At 45.5% G+C, this 21,754-nt stretch overlaps 1 protein-coding gene across 1 annotated transcript in view; it reads right to left on the reverse strand.

Moving 5' to 3' along the window:
• pea (ATP-dependent RNA helicase pea) overlaps positions 1-21,754 on the reverse strand; it is a 39,991-nt gene continuing 18,237 nt past the window's right edge. The window contains exons 13-25 of the mRNA XM_089545799.1: positions 20,606-20,787; positions 19,953-20,147; positions 19,455-19,640; positions 15,992-16,078; positions 14,794-14,917; positions 13,943-14,124; positions 13,463-13,603; positions 11,924-12,136; positions 10,216-10,296; positions 9,966-10,094; positions 5,527-5,723; positions 2,300-2,479; positions 1-1,368 (exon numbers count right to left, since the gene is read on the reverse strand). Coding sequence (XP_089401925.1) covers positions 1,146-1,368; positions 2,300-2,479; positions 5,527-5,723; positions 9,966-10,094; positions 10,216-10,296; positions 11,924-12,136; positions 13,463-13,603; positions 13,943-14,124; positions 14,794-14,917; positions 15,992-16,078; positions 19,455-19,640; positions 19,953-20,147; positions 20,606-20,787 — 2,120 coding nt within the window. The 3' untranslated portion in view covers positions 1-1,145. The remainder of the gene's footprint in view (positions 1,369-2,299; positions 2,480-5,526; positions 5,724-9,965; positions 10,095-10,215; positions 10,297-11,923; positions 12,137-13,462; positions 13,604-13,942; positions 14,125-14,793; positions 14,918-15,991; positions 16,079-19,454; positions 19,641-19,952; positions 20,148-20,605; positions 20,788-21,754) is intronic.

Here is a 21,754-nt window from a genome sequence, read left to right on the forward strand (position 1 = left end):
TCAGCACAGTACACCCGGCAGCAATTTCATTTACTTAAGCCTTTTTCTCGTCATTTTAATGGCCAAGATGAGATTACACAAATACATACAAATTTTGCCAATATAATTAGACATCATCTTTCAGTTTTTTTTCCATCACTATATTTACACTCTGTTTACATAACATACAAAAGGGAGTTTACAGGAAGGAATACTATGTACATTACTGTGGATAAAGTCAAGCATCAGTACTTGAGAAGAGGAAAACCAACGTGAAATGCTAATTTATTTACAGTACCTAGGTTTCTTATGCATTTTTGAATCAGCAATATGAACAGCGTGCTCAAAAATTTTATGCTGCATTTTGTTCTTTTTTCTCTCTGATATATAATGTACGACAGATCCCCTTCAATACGCTGCTTAGAAAACAGAAACTGTCACTGCTCAACATACATCACAGGTATTTGGCTGACAATACCATGCAGTACAATACACTGCACAAGAGGATTTATATTAATTAATGTGCGAAAAAGGAAGAGAAAAGCTGTTAGAATAACTAAGCTGATGTTGTACAGAAACCAAATTTTGGATTTTGCAATTTGAAAACAGCTTGTTTTTTGAGTGCGCAGTAAAGCACTAGAAGATGCGGCAAGATTTAATTCAGTATTCTCATAATACTCATTTTCTGCCATTCAATAATTTTATAACAATCATGCCATTGCACTAATTATAATTAACAAACGAGTTTGTCTAGTTGTGCAACAATGTTTTTAGAGGTATCATAACTCTAAAACACTGTTAAAATAGCAAGATCGATATTATGTTACAGTGATGTTTGTACCACAACCGTAATTTGTACATTGCGCACTGCACAGACAAAAGATATCAGCTAATATAGGGTTCATGGCACCGTCTCATGGAAATCACTCATCAAGTCAAGCATCCTTACGACATGACCAGTTCAGAGCATTCCTTTTACAGACCTCTTCCAAGAGGCATGACCAAGCTACGTTAGCCGCACAAATATTTCCCATTCCTTACAAAGCACAATGACAGTGGCACTGTAGTGAAAGACGCATCATATTTACAATGCACAACACAAATGACGGTGGCAGCAGTAATCTGGTCGAGAATGCACAGTTGTCCACATGCACAGCAAAAAGCGTTCAGTTGCGCCGGCGCCGGACACGGGATATCCTCCATGCATTGGGCTCCTCGTATTTGTTGTACAGAGGCTCCAGGCGCAGTTGTTTCTTGTGCTTGCTTAGCTTGGTGGGGTCAGCAAACTTGAAGAAGGACGAGGCAAACTCGACCAGCCACTTGGGGTCAATGGTGGTCACCTCTCGCATGTACTCCTTGGTTGTCAGCACCAACTCGTAGTACACAACCCTGGTGTAAGGAAACAAAAGACTGGGTTTGAGACCACTGTTCGCTGTAAAAAACTAGGGAAGTGCTCTTAAATATCACTTTAAGGCAAGTGTATCACTGCAGTGACAGACATCTGTACACATATGACACTATGAATAATATGTTGCTGAGAATGACACATCTGGCGCGATGCCAGACATCGACTTCACATTCAGTTTCATGTACACACCTGACCTGGCAACACCACATCGACAATGTAAATAAATGCACAAGGTTGAACGGTGATGCTTCAAACTACAATAAAAACTAGCTAGTAGAAAATTTTTAGTTGCCAGTCACGTGTGATTCATGAATTTTATTTTGTTACTTATTTTACATGAGCAAATTATAAGTTGCATACTGTTATGCTGTCTAATCAAGCAGTATACATTTCTGAGCAAGCCGTGTCTTTTTAGTAGTATATGCTGAATCAGTCCAGTTTTGTTTATTTCGATTGCAAAGACCATACACTATTTAGAAAATTTAGAAGAAAATAAAATAAAGACATTTGTTTACTGTTTTTTGAAGTTTCTTTTTTTCATGCACACCAGATATTCAATTTTATATTTGAAGAATTTTTTCTTCATGTTGATTCATATTCTAAAATTTATTTGCACACCCCTACTTGTTCCCTACTGTAAATGAGGTAATTACCACCACTTTCAAGAATCTCTTGCACCAGTATATTTTTCAGCTGGTAATGCCAGTTCTGGCAAAAAAAAAAAACAAACTTCCCAGCAGGCAGTTGCATGTGACCTGAGGATTCAGCACCGTCATCGAAACTGAAAAACCTGCATGCACACACTGCCACAGGGAATGCCTCAAGCCTCCGAACTAAAGAAGCATCCGAGAAAGAAAGGTTTGTCAGCCAAGCTAGAGGCATACGCATGAGTGGACACAGAAGACGACTCACCACTCTGGCTGGCGGTTGAAGAGAGCACTAGAAGGGTGAATGTAGACGACCTGGCCATCTACTAGAGTTCGGTAGCCCTCCTGGGGGTCCTTCTTGGCTGCATTCCGGAAAAAGCCACTGCACACTGCCTTCTGCACGCGTGCCGTGTTCTTGCCACAGGACACCACATCTAGTTTGTGCCTGCACAAAGAGAGAAAGAGTGTGCATAAGAAACGTTATCACTGCGCATTCAGTGCCGTGAACAGTGCAAAATACTCGTTACTCGATGCATACGCAATTTCAACACAGTAGAACCCCACAGTTACATTGCTGGCTGTTATCTGTTATGTTCCTGTGAGTCAGTCCTGACCTAGCTCTCACTGAAACCCATTCAATACAAGCTGGGCTGTTACATCGCAACTGTGGCAGTGTTCCTGCAAAGTGGGCTGCAAACGTCACTGCACGACGGTGCTTTGTCCCATTCTGGCATTTTGACAACCTACATTTAGTGCTGATACAGTGGTGATGGCATGCTGTCCAAAGCGGCACTATACACTCCATCAGCACTCGAGTCCTACTGTGTTTGGGCAGCAACGATGTTCTGCGCGGTTAGAGGCAGCGTGAATTTTGTTGCTGCTGTTGCTGCTGTTCCAGCGCCGCTGCAATGCTAGTGAGAATGACTGCAGGCACGTGGACAGTATTGACAAGGTTGAGGCTGCGCAGGTTGGCTCCGAAACTTTTGTTTCTGTCATCCGCTTTTTCCTTGTAACCTGCAGCTTAAAAGATGCAGTTTCTAGATTCCAGTAGATGAGGCTTATGCAGAGGAAATTCCAGAGGAATGTTGAGCTTACAAGAACTGAGAGAGAAAAAAAAAAAGGCAGACAACAATGCACAACTTTTTCACGCACGTTGTATTTGGCTACTGCGTTTCATGGATGGTACATTTATTTTCCCCTGCGGTTTCCTGAAAAGCGTACAATAGCAGGGTTCGAACAAATTACGGATGCACAATGGGACCACACCGCCTAAGCTAGGTATGATGAAACGAATTGCAATGGAAGAAAAAAAAATTAAAAAGAAGCTGCATGTTCATAATGGAATCCTGACATAACAGAACATTAGGAGATTGTCAGAGGAGACATAGTAATCAAATAAAACTTTTGCAAAAATGTCAGCAGTTAGGGCTAATGTTATAGGCATCACATGATGACGTACGTTTGGCCTCTGAACAACTAAAGCCCCAACTCCAAGGGCCCTTCCTGGGCGTACGCGCTCAGCGTCGGCGCTCTTGGCGTACGCTAGAACCGGTCTGCGCATGCGCACTGCAGGAGACGCCAGCGAACCTCGGCGAGGCGCCGATATCTGTCACTGCTAGATATCTGCGCCAGCGCTCGCGCGAGCGCCGGAAGCTGCTCACCGTCACGTCTCTCATGGGCGTACCTCAGGCAGACATACACCAATGGAAGGACGCGGTTCTCGGGACATCCGGTGCGGCTTTTCGCGCGCTTTTCAAAACTTGCTGTCTACATTTTTGCTTGGTGCCGAGGCTGTTCGCGCCATGTCCCAAAATAAAATAATAAATGAAAGTCTGATCGCCGCAGTAGACAGGCTGCCGTCGCTCTGGCAGGCGAGCCATAAAAGCCATAAAAATAAGCTAATAAAGGCAGAATTGTGGCTTGAAGTGGCTCGGAGATTCTGCCAAGCCTGCCAAGCACAGGTAAGCCGATATCTTGCTTGTGACGAGTGCTGATTGAGTGAAATATGCTCGAAAACGCTTGTGGCAGTCAGACTGTTTTGGCCAGCATCTGCCTGTAAGGTCTGGCAACCACACAGCAGCGTGAGCACAAGCGCGAGCAGCGTGCGGCAGCGCTAGCCAGCGCCTAGTACCATGGAGATGCGTACTGCTGCCAGCGCCTGTCGTTGCGCGGCGCCAAGAGCGCCGACGCTGAGCGCGTACGCCCAGGAAGTGTCGTTGGAGTTGGGGCTTAAGGCAATGAAGTGTAAGAAAGTTAGAGCCCCCATATTAGTATAGCAGATGCTGTGCATCATAAAAAAAGTAAGGAGGCTGGAAAACTGTAGGCTTTGCGGGTATTAACGTATTGTAGTAGTATTATGTTGAAACAAACCTCGACGTTGATGATAAGAACATTCGCAAAGAATCATTATCCACGAACTTCACCGCTTAAGTACAGCTAACAATATACATCACCAGCCGAGCAAATAAACGTAGCTACAGCAAGCTCTTTCTGCAGCCTGAAACCTCGCAATACAGAGAGAAGCACACACTGATGGCTGCCTGCCTCTGTACAGCAAGCCCTAAAGAGTAGTTTCATGTTATGGGTACTTTTGCAGGACGCTCTCGTAGAAAGAGGACCATCACAAACAGACGCTGATGAACTCCAGTGGATTGGATCAGATGCAGAATATCCAAGCTGCCTTCTTCTTCAACAATGAACGTGATTGTGATTCCTAGCTGTGTGCTGTTTCAGAGCATACGAATATTTGATAGGCTGTGCACTAAAAAGACATTCACAGGAAAACGGATAGAGACGACAGGAAAGTTGCGCTTCTTTCCTGTCGTCTCTATCCCTTTTCCTGTGAACGTCTTTTTAGCGTACAGCCTATCAAATATGAATACGTACCAACTAGCCCCAATCGGAGTCTACACTAGAGAAGCACACTGACGCAAGTACAATGTAATTTACACATATGTACACCGCTACCGGATCAGAGGTACACCCACCCTACCCTAAACCTCCACCAACCTGGGTTGCCATCACCAGCTTCCCATTAGTGATCCACCGTTTAGGAATGCGACCCCAGCATTGGTTGACACACTCAGCAATAACAACCACACATTTGCACTCATCACAGACCCGTAAAGGCAGGACATTGTGCAGGGGATACCTCCGGATTGGTCCATCTTCCACCCAATCCAAACCACGATGTGCCATCGTCGCTCGTCACCCAGAATTTGATTCATTCTCCATTCTCGTCACCTCTCGCGTACTCGCCTTGGTCTGCACATCGGCTACTGCATCATTCGTCTTAATCACTGCATACACACCGGCACAATTCCCCATGAACCCCACTTTAGATGACATAAGACACGCACTGCTACTAACGGAGGGAGCAGTGACAGCAGCCAGGAACTAGCCCGTCAAAAAGCTTTACAGAGCATATGCAATGTCACAAAATCAAAGCAACAAACAAATGAGGCAAAGTCCACTGCGTAGAGCACCACGCACCTGTCCATGATTCCGAGCAGCTGCTTGCGCACATCCTGGGCCCGTTTGAGAGTCCGGATCTGGACAAAGTTTTCGTAGCACCACGCATTGGAGAACTTGTTGTTCTTCCACGAGTTGTAGACGGCCAGCAGTGTCAAGTGGTCACCTTCCGCCTGGTTGAACTTCGCCTTCTTCTGGTCAGCTAGTGCCTGCTTGTCCTGCATGCCCAGAGAGTGAAACTGGCTGTGGCAAATTCGCGCCAGCTGAAGACAACCGTCTGCGGTTGGGCGCGTGTTGTGCCGCCTTTCCTAGTGCCCATTCTATGGCACTGTTTTCTCGTCATGTTCTACTGAAGTAATACGTAGTAATCCGTAGTAGCAAATAGTCCGCGCATATTTTTATTTCTGCGGGCTTATGTTGCGGCTATATTATCTGCGAATGAAACTATTTATTCACGGAAACCTAAAAAACAAAATAAAGCGAAAGCAAAGCCTCCACGGAGCTGGCTGAAAGGCACCCCACGTGTTGGTCGACTCCGCCCACCATACGGGAAGAATTAAAAAGAAAAGGCGGGAGCCGGATGTTAATTTGATTTAATTAGGGAAATCGGCCACACAGGGCAATAAGTCGAAGCTTCTAAGAACGCTCGAAACGTGTTGATCGGGTTCCCGCGGCAAAAAGACGAGTTCAGGTTACTCTTCACTGCACCTTTAAGTAGGGCTATTTTGACTATCTCTTGCCGTGCCGGTCATACCCATACGCAGCCTTTCTTTGGGAGCCCATTCAACTTAACCGATGCGAGATCCGTAGTGCCCGAATTAGCGTGTGTGTGACACCATAGACTTGCATGGGCGCTGGCCAGGACCGAGCCGGCCAGTTCAAATTATCCAGATTTCCGAATTAACAGGGTTAAATTAAAGAGCTTGTGCTAAGTAAACTGCACGGGAGGCTCGAACCTTGCCAGTACAGTAAAACCTTGTTAATTCAGGCTTCAGGGGACCAGGAAAAATGTACAAACTATCCGAAGGTCTGTACAGTCGACGACCGAAAATTCGGACGCCTGATTTTTCGGACATGCTTGATTATTCGGACTTTTTCGCAGCACCGCGACATGGCCCATAGAGCCAATGTGTAAGAGCGCTTGAAATTTCGGACGCACCGCAACTGACGACTCGATTTTTCGGACCTCGTTCGCACTCGCCGCCAGTTCCCAAGCCGCCATATAATGTGTACAGTGGAACCTCATTAATTCAGACTGCAGGAGATATCGAAAACTTGATCAAACAAAACGAAATTCAAGCTTAAAGGGAGCGAGCCTCTTGCGACGCTGAAATTCTGCGCGAGTCGGCACATTGCGCTCGCGTGTTTTCGAATTCGTACTGTCCTTGAATGTCTTCCGCCGCACGAACTTGAACCGTAGTCTGAGTTCACGGAACTCATCTGTGCCGAGTCTTTAGTCCCGAACACGGAACGCGAATACGATCGCGGAGGCTACGCGCACGCCGTGGCCTCCGCGATCGAAGCGCGCTTCGGGCGCGCCGCCGGATCTTATCGTGGCCGCGATCTGCTCCGGCGCTGCGCCGTTCGCGGAGGCCACGCGCGCGCACCGGAGCTTCCAAGTGCCGTCTATGGATGGCGCCGTGATCATTACCATCAACATTTTTCTCTGTCGCGATTTTCTGCTGTTCACATCGGCATCAGTATCGCCAGCTCCAGCCTTTTGTGGCGTGTTAGCATGCGTGTTAGCGCGTTTGCCGTGATAGTGGCTTTCGCGTGCTGCCGCCGAGCTTCACAGTTTTAGCGCGATGGGAAAGCACCTTAAGCTACATGGCTGGGAGTTAGCTCTCGAACGCGGTCGGTAAGCGCGCGGCGGGCGGGAAATTCGACGTGGCCGAGAAGTGCGTCCGATAGGGGTGTGCGAATAGTGGTTTTTTGATTTGAAGCGAATTCGAAGCGAATAGCAATTTTTTTCAAATAATTTCGAAGCGAATAGTTCGAATAGTACTTCTCGCACTAAAAAGAGGCTGAGTGACAGTAGGCATTTCCAAAACCATTTATTTTCCCAACACACGATGCCATTACACACTGCACTGAGGCTTTATATAAAACCACACTTCAAAATTTTAACACCTAGAGTGAAGAACAATTTTTACTGGCAATTTATACTGGAAGAACAACTTTTACATTCCCAGACTTGCATTCCCTCGAGCAAGAATGGAAACGGCTGTACAAAACTCTAGCGCCGCAAGCGCAACGTCATTCGCACCGCTCGCGCGTCCTGGCAAAATTGTCCCCGGTCGTAACTCCGAGCAGCACTCAGCATCGCACTTCCATCAAGAATGCTCTCAGCCTCCAACGTATGGGAGTGCCCGAGTTGCGGCGACGGAGTTCAGCACACCACCGAAGATGGCTCAATTACGGCGGCGTTCCGTTCCCATCAACGCGCAAGCAGTCAGAATAGCAAGAAAAGACGCCAGTCGTAGATGCCGAGCGTTAACGGCAGTAATCCTCCACGGGTGCACAATAAGCTTAGCGTTATCACACACTAAAGGCGCCCTTCCCATTGAAGTATACACTTCGGCGACATCGAGTCCCCGCGCTGCCGCTGAATTTTTCGCGCTTCCGCCGGTAATATGATGGCTTGCTTCAATGCTGCCGAGAACGGTCGCTCATGTTCCGTACGCATGATTTGTCACCTGACTAGGTGAAGCAATAGCGCGGTAGGGCTGCGTGTATCTTGGCATCTGTCTTATCTGGTAATCTTTTCCGCAACTCTAACGGGAAAAAAAAATCGAGAGGCGGTGGAGCGGGCGCGGCTTCGGTGCTTATCTGATCTTCCAGCCAGACGCGGTTGTTGCGTTGTGTGACGCGCGTCTTTTTTCGTTTTTCTTTCTTTCCTCTTAACTTTGAACTCTCCTCTATCTGCACGTGGCAGCGGTGGTGGCTCGGCTCGTGCCAGTCGGCAGGCCCGTACACTTTTCTTTTCATCCTTCGCTCAGTCGCAACAACAACAACAGTAAACTGAGGTTTCTTGTTTTGAAGCTCTTCCTTCTTTGCGTCTGCCTCGACACGGTGGCAGCGACGCCAGCCTTAGTGCGGAGGCTCGGAGACGGCCAGAACGCAGGATCTTCCGCAAGAGCCCGTCGCCCTCACCTTTATTTCGTTTGTAGCTGGGTTCGCACCCCGACCTGGTTGTGATTCGTGTATTGACTGACCCCCGAGCGTTGAAAGCGCGATAAAAAAAAGCCATCTATGCGGCAATACTCGGAACCGAAACCACATAAAGCAAGCGGGCAAGCGCCCCAGAAACACTATTCGCGCGAGGCGAATACTTCGAAATTTCGAATACCGAGAATTCGGTTCGAAGCGAATATCGAATACCGTGCTATTCGATCGAATATTCGAAATTATCGAATATTCGCACACCCCTAGCGTCCGATGATGGTGCAACCAAAAGAGAAACACAAGCTGCAAAAAGCGCGCTTTCCGAGTCAAGCCGTGCGAGTTTCCTGAACTGGAAGAAGAGCTGCTCCTCTATGTGATGGAATTTCGGAACAACGGCTACGCGTTGACAGCGGACATGCTGCGCGGCTTCTTTTGGCATGAGCGTGCACCAGAGCGCAGCACCAGCTCAGGAGTCTAAATACTTCGCGAGTGACGATTGAACGTAGAATAAATGTCGCTCATTCCCTGGTTGGTGTGTTTTTACTTAAAAAATTTTTTTTTTCGCATATCGCATGTATGGGCAGCACCCCAAAAATTGGCCCTCGAATCTGGAAAAAAAAAAGTGCGGCCCTTATACGCGCTTATACGGTATTTCGCGCGGCGAAATATAGTCATGAGGAGCTTTAGAATGTGTGCAATTGGCCGCTTTCTTCGGCATAGTGGAAATAAGTTTGCGATTTTTTCGGTGAAATTTGATTTTCCGGACTGCCCGATTTTTCGGTCGTTTTTGCGGTCCCTAGAGAGTCCGAGAAATCGGTCGTCGACTGTATTAACAAATGCATCCCTCTCCCCCCCAATTGCACGAAACCATTCGCATCATAGTAAATTCATTTGGCAAAAGCCGGGGCGGCAGTCGTCTGCTTTTGAGATGAAAACTGTGCGGCAACGACATCGAGAGGTGATTATTGACAACCTGCACAGAATGCTGTCCTGACTGCTTTGGACTAACCAACATAGCTGTCTACCTCCGTGTGCTTTTGGTTAAATAAACAGGTGTTGTGACTGCATGAAATTACACATAACAGGTTCTTTGCAAGTACGAAAGAGATTCAAGCCAATTTAGCGCAGAAGAATAGGCTTAGAAAGGCGTACAGACACAAACTTCAACGGACAATGCTAGCAGTGAGACCTAAGAGCACACCATGCATGAAATGATGGTAGACAATGCAGCAAACATTGAGGTGCATGCAAACATTTCATCTACTGAGTTTCCTTGGACTGTATGCAGCACATACCTTTGGCCTGTAGAACACGTTCTGTACGGACAGCATAGAGACCACTGTGAGGATCTCTTCACTGCATCCCAAGTGAACAGACATTATCAGCATCTTGGCCAAGTTAGGGCTGAGAGGGAATTCAGCCATCTGGATTGGTTAGGAAGAGAGAAAAAAGGGTATGGATAAGAACGATATGCATGTACTGCCTCAACGTAAATTTCAACCTGTTCATTATAACAAGTGCTTTGAGTATGCCAAGCTTACACACCCTTCGTCCCAAACGTGTGAGAAGTCCCTCGTTGTCCAAGGCACTCAAGGAATGCAGCTGCTCCAAAGCCATGATCAGAGTCTGGAAAAAGCAACAAAGAGAAAGAGCAGATAGACATTATTATTGTGCCAAGTCCAATGAATCATACTGCAACTGCTTATAGCCAACTCTTTCACTACACACCCAGTCATTATTAATTAAATCTGGGAAATTTTCTGAGGGGCTGTGCACCTGTGTGCTCTTCTTTTTTGCATGCACATCAGGCAGGAAGGGACGAACACTAAGACATGCGGGGGTTCTTCAGTATCATTTGAAAACTGCTGGAGTTCCCTGAAGCTAAAAGAACTCTGAAAAACCTGCAATGGGCTTAACCTAAGTTTGTACAGAAGGAGCAGTGCAAATCTAAATCTCAGGAATTTCAGATTGCTTATGTCATCAAATGCCAGCAAAACTAGCTGCGAGCATGTGCCTCCCTCTCAAACTGCTACACATCAGTGGTTAGGGCACTTGGCTGCTGATTCCAAGAACCTGTCTTCAATCTCAATTGCAGTGGCTGCTTTTCGATGGAGGCAAAAACGCAAAAGGCACCCATGTACTGTGGAATGTCAAAGCACATTAAAGGGACTATGAAATAAATTTATTGAGATTATGTAAAGATAGGAAATCCATCACTCGTCACCCCAGTGCAAGAATTTTTGAGCTAGCATCAATAACAACGAAGTTATAGACGATTAAAAATCACGCTCCTCCTCTCCCCCCTCAACTCGTACGCACGGGGCACCATAAAAAATTAAGAAAACAGCTCCGGGACTGGGCTCCACCCATGAATACGTCATTCGCTGACATTCGGTTTACGACTTCCGGTTGTCGCACTCCCGAGGAGCAGCGTGCGTCGGCAGCGTCTCTCCGGTCTCTGCGCTTTCTTGGCTCCCGAACTCGCGACAGAAAGAGGCGGCAGAGGTAAATTGAAAACATATGCGCGAAGGCAATGCCTAGCTGGCTCGTGCTTGCCCGAGGGGGGCGCGCGGCGGCTCGAGCAGACGATTTTCACCACTACCGGAAGTGTGCCCGTGACGTCGTAGCTGCCGCGGCTCGAGCGAATGACAGCGTGTGGTGGCCTGCCGATGTCATGGGACTAGTGACGTCTGTTTTCCCGATTTTGGTTCCAAAATGGCTCCCTACGAAGACACCAAACGGCCCGCGAATTTTAAAAAACACGATTTTTAAAAATTCATAATAAATTGCCGGCTCAGTTTCGAAGACTCATACTTGGTGTCAATGCTTCTGAGCATCACTTCTAACATTTACAAGCAGCTTTTAATTCTTTGCATTTTCCCTTTAAGGATCCGCAGGTGGTGAAAATTATTCTGGAGCCTACAGCATCTCTCCTTCTTGCTCTTCCTCCTTTTACTCCCTCCGCCATCCTTCCCTTAAGGTGAGGTGTCAGGTCTACCAAGAAATGTGTGTCATTTTTTTTTTTTTTGTGAACCTTTTTCCCAAAAGTGGTCAACGTTTAGAAGGTTGCAACATGATCACTATGTACTGTGCCGAGGGCTGCTTGAGGCCTCAAGACACCTTCAAAAGTTTCGCATAAAGATAAGGTGAGCACTCTGCATAGCGGGCACATCAATGTGGAAACTGTTGCCGCCTCCACCAGACATTCTGCTGCGACGACCAAAGCACTAAAGTAGTTCGGACGTAAGTATACCTCCGTGGGAGGAGCATCCATAAAGTCAAAGGAGAGAAGGTCATTGATGCCCATGGCCTTCAGCTGGAGCACCGTGGAAGCCAGGTTGGTTCGCTGGATCTCTGGCACAGGTGTGGTCAGCATTTCGTCCCGGTAGGCTCGCTCTGTGTAGAGACGGTAGGTCTTGCCCGGGCCTGTGCGCCCAGCCCGTCCAGCCCGCTGCTTGGCCTGGGCCTGTAAGGAGGCAATGGTGAGGATGACAACGAACAGGGCTGACACACAATCTTCAGGAGCACCTCGACGTGTATACTTGGAAATGAGCGCGCCTTACCAATATCGCAGAAAGATAGGCCAAGATAAAGAAAAGACCGTCTGCATGCCTAAGCATGATGCCAGCAAGCGACATCTGCTGCGCATGAAAAACATGGACAGATGTGTGGCTCGAAAACCTCACGCCCGTTTTAGCATTCTGACAAGAAGGCATGCTTACATCACAATACAGTTTCCATGACCACAAGCCCTGGTCACGCAACAGGTAGTGGCCCAAAGCCTGGCCACTTTTAGTTCAACATAAATGATCAGTGGTTATGATAATGTACTTGATTCATTGAGACGGGAGACTCTGATGCTTCAAAAAACACCAACCGCATGAACAGAAATATCCATAACCAGAAAGACTGCCTGATTCCATTCAGAGTCATCCAGCTTTTTGGCTAAGCCTGCTGGACACACAATGATGCTATGTGTTCAAGGTGCTTGGAGAAACAATGGATAATGGCACTCCTGCAGCCTATTAAAGAACCAATCAGCACCAACAACAGCCGATGATTGTAGCCGCCATGGTGGCTCAGTGGTTGACCTGAAAAACAGGGGTTCGACCTTGGCGGTCGAATTTAGATGGAGGCGAAATTCTAGAGGCCCGTGTGCTGTGTGATGTCAGTGCATGTTAAAGAACCCCAGGTGGTCGAAATTTCTGGAGCCCTTCCCTACAGTGTCCCTCATAGCCTGAGTCACTTTGGGACGTTAAATCCCCATAAACCATTAACAGCTGACGATAATGTCATGAAATAATAGTGGCTATTCCCATATGTATCCAACTGTTAGGTGTGCACAAATAAATAGCAAGGAAAACATTTTTTTTTTTCACAGTTAATTTTGATGAATTAACTTCTAGAAAAGCCTACACTTGGTGAAAAATATCCTCGAGAACAACTCAGGCACATTGACAATAATTCGTGTTGATGTTTTTGTTTTCATTTAGAACCACATCAAGCGTGCATCTAAAAGTATGCATAAAACCATAATGCAGTCACTTCTGCACTCGAAATGAAACAATAGTACCATGGCTGATACTCTCCAAGCCTACCTTCAGATGCTAGACATTGGCTCAAACTAGTTAATGTGCTTGTTTAAGCAAGCCTTCAAAGCAACAGCAGAAGTATATCTGCATGCAATGTTTGTGTTTCACACATTAAGGGGAAGCAGCAGCATATGGTACATGAAATTAATTCACTATGAATCATACCAAGCTCGAACATGGTGGTTGTGAAGTGTCCATACCTGTGAGATTGGTGTAACAACGAGAGAATCCATGCCGGTTTTTGGGTTGTAGACGTTCTGCTTGACAAAGCCTGGGTCCACAACGTAGTAGATTCCATCAATAGTGAGAGATGTCTCAGCTATGTTGGTAGCAATCACGACCTGGAAGGGAGTGGAAAGGTTGTAGAAACAAAACAAAAAAAAAAAGAAGGAAAGAAAGAAACCTTTGATCCGCATGTGTACAAGTTGCTGAGGACCGAATAAAATACACCCACTAAGAACAAGCTCCACAAAATTTGGGAAGAAATTATATGCCACTACTGGCTTATTACATTTAAACATTTAGCTAGCAAAAGTGAGTGTGACCTGCCGTGAAAAAACTAGGTATTTAAAATTAGGTTAGAACACTGTTCATGAAAAAAAAAGAGCAAAATGTAGGAAAAAATGCCATACAGCCAATATTTTTTTTCCCAAAAAAATTTGAGAATGCAATGGGGTTACCTTTCTAGAGCCTGGTGTGGCTGGTTCAAAGATTCTAGTTTGCATTTCACTTGGCAGAGCCGAGTAGACCGGCAGAATGATCAGCTCGGGAACGTCAGGCCCCAGAGACTTCATCCGTTCGTAGAGAATCTCGCAGGCAGTGTCGATCTCTTCTTGACCCGTCAGGAACAGCAGTATGTCACCTGACGAGAATCAGCAGGGCAAGGATGTTATAAAACAAGCTAGCCAGTGTTAGCAGTTCAACAAACTGCACAGTGTTTGAGCTCTGCTGTGCAAGGAGCTGAACTCAGCAAAAGATGTAGCCATGCTATTGCCTGTCTTTTGCTAATAATTCCTAAGACAGACTAACTTTGTGGCCACCTGGGATACTACAGCAATTGCAACAGGCTCACGGTCATGAGCCAGGTGCAGGCCACATGATGACACATGACCGTGAATCCGTGACCATCAGATTACTGGTGACTCCACAATCATGTCATCGGATGTTGACATTCTATGCCATGACAATTCACCAGGGAAGGCGCCATATAACAACTTTTACTATGAAAACCTTTCCCTCTAAACGCGCTTCAGTTCTAGAGGGTTTCAGCCCTTCTAGTCGATGCACTGTCCATTCTAAGAAGTCATGCTGTAATTCACACCTGAAGCAAGTTCTAATCAATGGTAGCTACAAGTTCTGTTTTCTTCTGCTGAGAGAACAGTACAATCAATACACGAAAAAAACATTCACACGTACAAAGGACATGTTTTCTTGGATATTCTGAGGTGCGTTAGCTTCCATACTATGGTAACAGACACAGACAGCAAATTTAGTTACACAGCAACAGCACGGCACTAGATCCGACACTGACCGGGCGGTTCTGTCAGATGGATCTGCATCACAGTGATGAGCGAGGCATCCAGGTAGTCCGTCTCAGGCTCCTTGGTGTAGAGTATCTCCACTGGGAAGGTTCTTCCAGGAATCGTGAAAATAGGCTGTTTTAAAATGAAAGGACCACAAGTGCATATAAACATTTTATACATGCCACAAAGCTAAATCAATACGACTTTCAACACATGGCTTTTCAGAATACTTCAGCAGAAGAACGAGACACTGAAAAACAAGCTTCCAAGTGAGCTTAAAATATACGGTTTAAAGCCACAGCTTTTAACCCATATTTTACATCGTACTGATGTTTTCAATTGTACTTGCAAGAGCAGTTTCAAGATACAATTTAAATATTCAAATCATGGATCATATACTCCAGTAATCTTCCGATGATTTGAAAAATAAAAAAAAAAACCTTTAGCTTACTGAAGATTGAATTTTTAGGTGCCTACTGTAGATACCTTTAGAATAAGCCATACACCACACATGCCTCAAGCAAAAAAACTACTTCCAGGAGCGATCGTTACAGATATTGTAGAATTCCCATACAGTAATGTTGCTAGGACAAGCAAAAATCTTTACTACATATCAGCTGTTGGTGATGGCATGGCCCTAAGTATACACTCAAGTAATCTGGCTACTTAGTCAGCATTTAGGATTAATTTAAAAAAGAAGCACAGAGAAACATAGTCCAGCCTGCTCTAATCGCCCCTCAAGTTTTACTTCACTATTACCGTGTTGTTTAGTATAGCGGGAGTCTACTGTACAGCCCCAAAGTAAGAAAGTTACAATAGCGGGTGTTTGTAGAAATGATGAGAAGATGTCTTAATGCAATGAATTTCTGACATAACCTAGATTCCCAAGCTCTCTACAATTTCATGCCAGCTCTTGGAGCCTAGTGCTCTAGCTTAGTAATGTCGTACTGCACGTGCAATCTAGATCGAACAAAAAGTAAGCTCACAGATTCATCAACCCATACAAGACACATGCTTCATCCTGAGAAGCCATGTCACATGAAAGGAAAATGTGAGGCTAAATCCTTATTCGAAGCAAATAGCAGCCAAGCAGGCACGATCCTTTTTCAAATAACTCAAACTAAACATGAGCATAAAAATTTGTGCCATAAAAGGCTGCGAACTGCAGTGCGAACAGTTTGGGGTGCAAGCACAAGCATTACTCACCGCTTCGAAAAAATACTGTGAAAACTTTACGGCATCCAGAGTGGCCGAAGTGACAATGAGCTTCAACTCCGGCCTTTTCTTGACCGCCTGCAATGAGGAAGAGGTAGAAAAACACAAAGCATAAATAAGTGATTAGGAATACCTAAGCATAAACGCAGCTCTTAGCCACCAAAGATAAGCAACAAAGAAAACAGAAGTTTTCACAGTGGCAAATAGAAGCACGTTTCAAACTGACAATAACAAACTCTGCACAGCAATGTAAAGTTACTACAATAAGACCATTAAAAAGTCTTGACTTACAGAAAAAAAAATACACAGGTGATCAGGCAATGTGATGTGATAAATCTGCATTAGAAGCATTGGTTTTACACTAATGCTTTCCAATTGCGCCTTTGAATTTGATTTTGCTGTGGGCTTCGGGTGTGTGGAGGCTTCTGGAAGGTGGAGAGGTGGGTGGATGGAGGCTCATAGGTAGGAGATGCATTTTTAGCTGCAGTGGTAAAGCAGTTAGTTAGCAGTTAGTAGTACTTAATGTGACAACTTTAAGGCTACAAGATCACTTGTTGCTCACTCTTCCACATTCTCTGCTTCTGAAGCGGACCTGCTGACGTAGGTTTCAACCACAACACACTGAAACTAAACAGGCAAGCCAAATGCTACATAAAAGCACACAACACATTGCTGCATATGCAGTGTGCACAGCACTGGTTGCTATATGTGCAAGCCTCCTTCCGAAGCTCTTCCAGGCAAGTGGAGTGAACTATTAATTGCGGCTGAATGATGGCTACCTAAGTTGCTGCAGCCATATTTTGTACCTTCAGTAGTGGTCTGCCAACTGTAATGCTAGCTCTAAGGACCAAGTGAGAGTTCTGGGAATTTTAACTGCTTGCAATGCAGCTGCTCGTAGATATGCACAAAAAAAGTGAATACCAATGGGCCCTCCTGTATACACTGCCAATTGCCATATCTTTCTCCATGCAAGCTGCAAGCTGAACTCTGCTCCTCACACTCTCTTTCCTATCACAGTCTCTCATCCTCTGCTGTTCTCTTCGTTCACCTTCATCGTTCCCGCCGTACTACCATCCACCGCTTTGCTTCTCGTTCGCACTACAGGTCACACCAAGGGACAACGCCGCTAAATCTGGGAACAGGTGCCTAAAGCTGCGATCTAATATATGAAGGAAAGCATGATAATACTTGAAGTAAAACTTAGCACACATAACAAAACATATGTATTTAGTGTTTAAAATTTTAAATAATTAGCACCTGATTGTGTTACCCAAAGAAACAAAAGAAGCTAGAAATTACAATCAATCAACATATGCACAAGCAGCATCTGCTACCTATGCATCCAATCATTAATTACTATGTGTAGCTACCTTATTTTCCTGTGTAAGGCAACCAATACAGTCGAACCTCGTTATAACGAACATGGATACAGCGAATTATCGGATATAACGAAGTGAAAGAAAAGTTTGGTTGGACATGCTTTATTTCTATGGGAGTTCTATGTGTATAACGAAACGAAAAATTCAAAATTCGACACTATATCGGTTATAACGAAGCAGTTTTGTATTCACAGGGCTCAAAATGCGCAAACAAGTAGAAAAAAATTTCAAAACACGCTAAATTTTGATTTTTTGAATCGCCCACACCTAAAATGTGTTTTAATCACCCGCGCTTCCTGCACGCCACGCCATCTAGGGAGAGCGAATGAATCTAGCATCAACGGCTGCCTGGCATGTGACTGACACGTGATCGAACCAATGCCCGTGCTCCCCGGCCACCCTGCCACCACAATTTCTGACTCGCGTGCTATCTCTATGATCTCTGCAGTCCATTCTGTAGACGCCATCGTGGAACGCATCGTAACATACAGCAGTTTCGCTTCAAACGAAGATAAAGATATTCAGGGTGGCTGACAGCAGGCGCAAGGGAAAGTCATTGCCACACACTTCGGTGTTGCGCCTAGCAATCTATCAACCATCTTGAGCGCAAGGCAGAAGATTGCAAACGTTCACTCTGCAGGCGTTGTGAAGAATGACAGCAAGAGTGTAAGGCTTTGTCACCACCAGGATGTTGAAGATGCTTTGTTTGCATGGTTCAAGGACGTTATAGTGCGTAACCTGCCTGTGTCTGGTGCCGTCCTTCAAATGAAGGCGAGAAGTCTGACTTGCGTCTGAGGCCACAATGACTTTCATGCAAGCAGTGGCTGGCTGCAGCAATTTAATGACCACCATCGGATTGTTTGCCATATCTTGTCTGGCAAAGAAGCAGCCGTCGGCGCTGACAACTGCGAGGAGTGGGCAGAAAGCTTCCGCATGCAACTGGAAAATTTCGGTGAAACAACATGGTGTCAACTGGCGGTTCCGAACGTTACGTTCGAGGAATTCATCTGTGCAGATGACAACTTTGCTGTGGCGCCCGAACTGACCGACCAAGAAATTGTTGATCAGGTGGTTTCTACAGATGATGCTACAAACAGCGATGCATGTGAAGATGGCGAAGTGCAAGCTCTCAGCAGCACTGAGGCTGCTGACATGGCCAGGAAGTTGAGGGGGTACCTCTGGAATCTACCTGTGGCCAAATCAGCTAACATCGGGAAAGCGCTGCTCTGTGTTGATTTCGTCGAGAAATTTAACCTGTCAAATAGTGTGAAATGCCGCCAAACGAAAATTACGTCGTTTTTTCAATAAATTAGTTTTTGCACCTGGCCAGCATCCCAATTTGTGAGTTCGCTCTTGCTTTCCTGTACGAAATGCAAGGTGAGGTTTGACATGCATATACCACAAGTTAAATTCTAAAATACTGCATTTTTTCAACCCTGTGCTGCCCAACAGACCTTTTCTGCGGGAATTTGAGTGCATACTTTTATAACGAATATTGGATATAACGAACGAATTTCCGCGCAAAATGCGACTTCGTTATAACGAGGTTGGACTGTACTAACATGTGAATCTTGAGATTTTTTTCTATTAAATATTCAGTTTGCTTACTAAATCGGTGACCTACAGAATTCATGCTGTTCTCTTGTGCTGGTGTTAAATCGTCTAAAAATGACATGCGCATTAGAGAATTGAGTATGAAGACGAAATTATGCAAGCAACACTCTACTATCATCGACAACACCAAATGGTGCCATGGTATTTCTTGCGCATCAATATTATCGATACCGCCTACTTAGCCTTGAGCAGTTGTGGATACTGATAGGCCTTGTGAGCATCGGAAGGGTCCTATTAGCAAGATGCCAACCTGGAGTTGAGCCAACCTGGAAACATCAGTTGCGAAGACTCACAGAGTTCACTACGGCGCTGGGTTGGATCACGTAGATATGGTGCAATTGTGCAGATACAGTACGTGGCAACAAATAAAACATTCAAAGTAATTCAAACATACAATTCACACACTTAAACTTAGACCCAACGAGAGATGACGAATAATTGAAAAGTTCACCACCACGTACATTTTTCAAGAGGCCAAACAGGACGTCAGTGTGTATGGTTCTCTCATGGGCCTCGTCCAACATGATGATGGAGTACGACAGCAGGTCGAGGTCGATGAGGCATTCTCGAAGCAGCATACCATCTGTCATGTACTTGATCAGCGTCTCAGGACTCGTGCAGTCTTCGAATCGAATTGTGTAGCCAACCTAAGAGAAGGAGAACCGGATGAAAAATGTACCAAGCAAGCTTATAACTGGCCAAACATTTCTTGCACCCAACACCAAATGAGACCATTTTTTTTTTTTACTTTCGTTAGCTCTCATTTTGCTTAATCCAAACTTTGGGGCACTTCCCTAAAGTCCTGATTAACAAGTTTATATCAAAGTCATCTGTGTGATGAACAGCTAAGGCATCTGCTTCAAGTGATTTCCTGCACAGATTACATTCAACTTGCCAATGCAAAGCACAAATGACTAAGGTGTATTGCAGGGTGATCCAACCTTCCCGTCAACACTTACTTCTTGTCCCAGCCTGCAGCCAAACTCCTCGGCCACCCGCTTTGCCACAGACATGGCAGCCACACGCCTTGGTTGCGTGCAGCCAATCTTTCCTCGTGTCGTGAAGCCTGCTTCCGCCAGGTACTGAGTTATCTGTGTGGTTTTCCCCGAGCCGGTTTCACCGATGACGATCAGGATTTGGTTATCCATCACGGCCTGTTCGAGAGCAATGAACAAAGATGTAAGCACGCAAGCGCTGCAGTACGTAAAGCATGCGAGTGCTGCCGTAGAAATGGGTACAAATGAACAGCGACAAAACTAGAATGTGAAAAAAAAAACTAAGTGAAAGAAAAACTGTGCAGAACAGTCTGTGATAAGCCCAATCTACCAATAATGAACAAGGGTGTTTCCCTCTGTGCAGTTGGAGTCAGGAGACATTTTTGTTAAAAAGAGAGAGAGAGACATGACATGCCAACTAAGTGCTACATTCATTAAAAAATAATAATAAAGAGAGAGAGAATAAAACAGAAGGATAAAGAAAGAGAAAAGCAACTAGACAAGCACCTCAACAGCTGAATATTTTGTAGCTACAAGAGCGGGGGGGGGGGGGGGGGGGGGGGGGGGGGGGGGGGGGGAGATAGACCTCTAACAAACAAAAGTATGCTTAAGCTGACCTTGACCAGTTCATCCTTGAGCTTGTAGATGGGCAGTGACTGCCTCTGTTCCAAAATAGTGAGCTGCGTCTTCTTGCCGTAAGAGGCCTTGGCACCCCCGGTCACGTGCTTCTTCCACTCGGGCAGCTCCTGGCTCACCAGCCCAATGCCCCGCATGTTGGCCGCCAGTGTGCGGCCATCAGCTGAGACATGGAAGCAGAAAAGCGAGAAGAGAAAGTGAGCGCATGCCACTGATGGTAACGACAGCAGTACAAGCCTGTTCTGCATGAATCCTCAGCCATTGAGAAGCTCAATAAAGCCACTGATTTTTCTATGAACATGCGAAATAGTTACTGAACATCATTTCTGTTAATAACGTTTTCACGCAAATATGCGTCACGAAGTTTGACTCTTATTTCCATAAGTAATGGGCACCTAAAAAGGGAACTAACAGTTTTATTGCATATAACAGGGCTTTGCGCACATGCTAACGTAAAAAAATTTGCACACTTTTTCCTCAATCATTAAATGCTCTAGGGATGACTTCATGAAGATGTTAATTGAAATTATTAAGCAAAAATAAAAATTACCTTAAAATGCACTTCTTAAATGAGCATAAAAAGTTACATATACTGTAGAACCTCACTGTTATGTTCCCGGATGCTGTGTTTTCCTGGCCGCTACGTTTTCTCCAAGTTCCATAATAGAAGCCCATACAATACAGACTTGGCTGTTATATTGCAATGCGACAGTGTTGCCACATGCTACGTGAGGAATTTCACTTCACGATGGTGGTGTACCCGCATGGTTACATTTTGATAGCCTATGTTTAGCCTTCACAGAACGGTAACGACAGATTGACAAAAGCGGGACTGTATAGGCTCCATCGGCGCTTGGCTGCCACCGTGTTCAGCGGCATCGGGCATGTTCAGCGCCACACCAATGCCAAGCACACTTAAAGGTGCACTGAAGAGGATTCTGAACTTGTCTTTTTGCCGCGGGAACTCGATCAACACGTTCCTAGCATTCTTAGAAACTGCAACTTATTCCCTGTATGGCCGATTTCCCTAATTAAATCGAATTAACGTCCGGCTCCCGCCCTTTTTTTTAAATTCTGCCTCGTACGATGGGCGGAGTCGACCAATGCGTGAAGTTCCTTTCAGCCAGCTC

Source organism: Amblyomma mixtum, chromosome 5, assembly GCF_055824585.1.
Source record: "Amblyomma mixtum isolate Tamu chromosome 5, ASM5582458v1, whole genome shotgun sequence".
Taxonomy (NCBI): Eukaryota; Metazoa; Arthropoda; class Arachnida; order Ixodida; family Ixodidae; genus Amblyomma; species Amblyomma mixtum.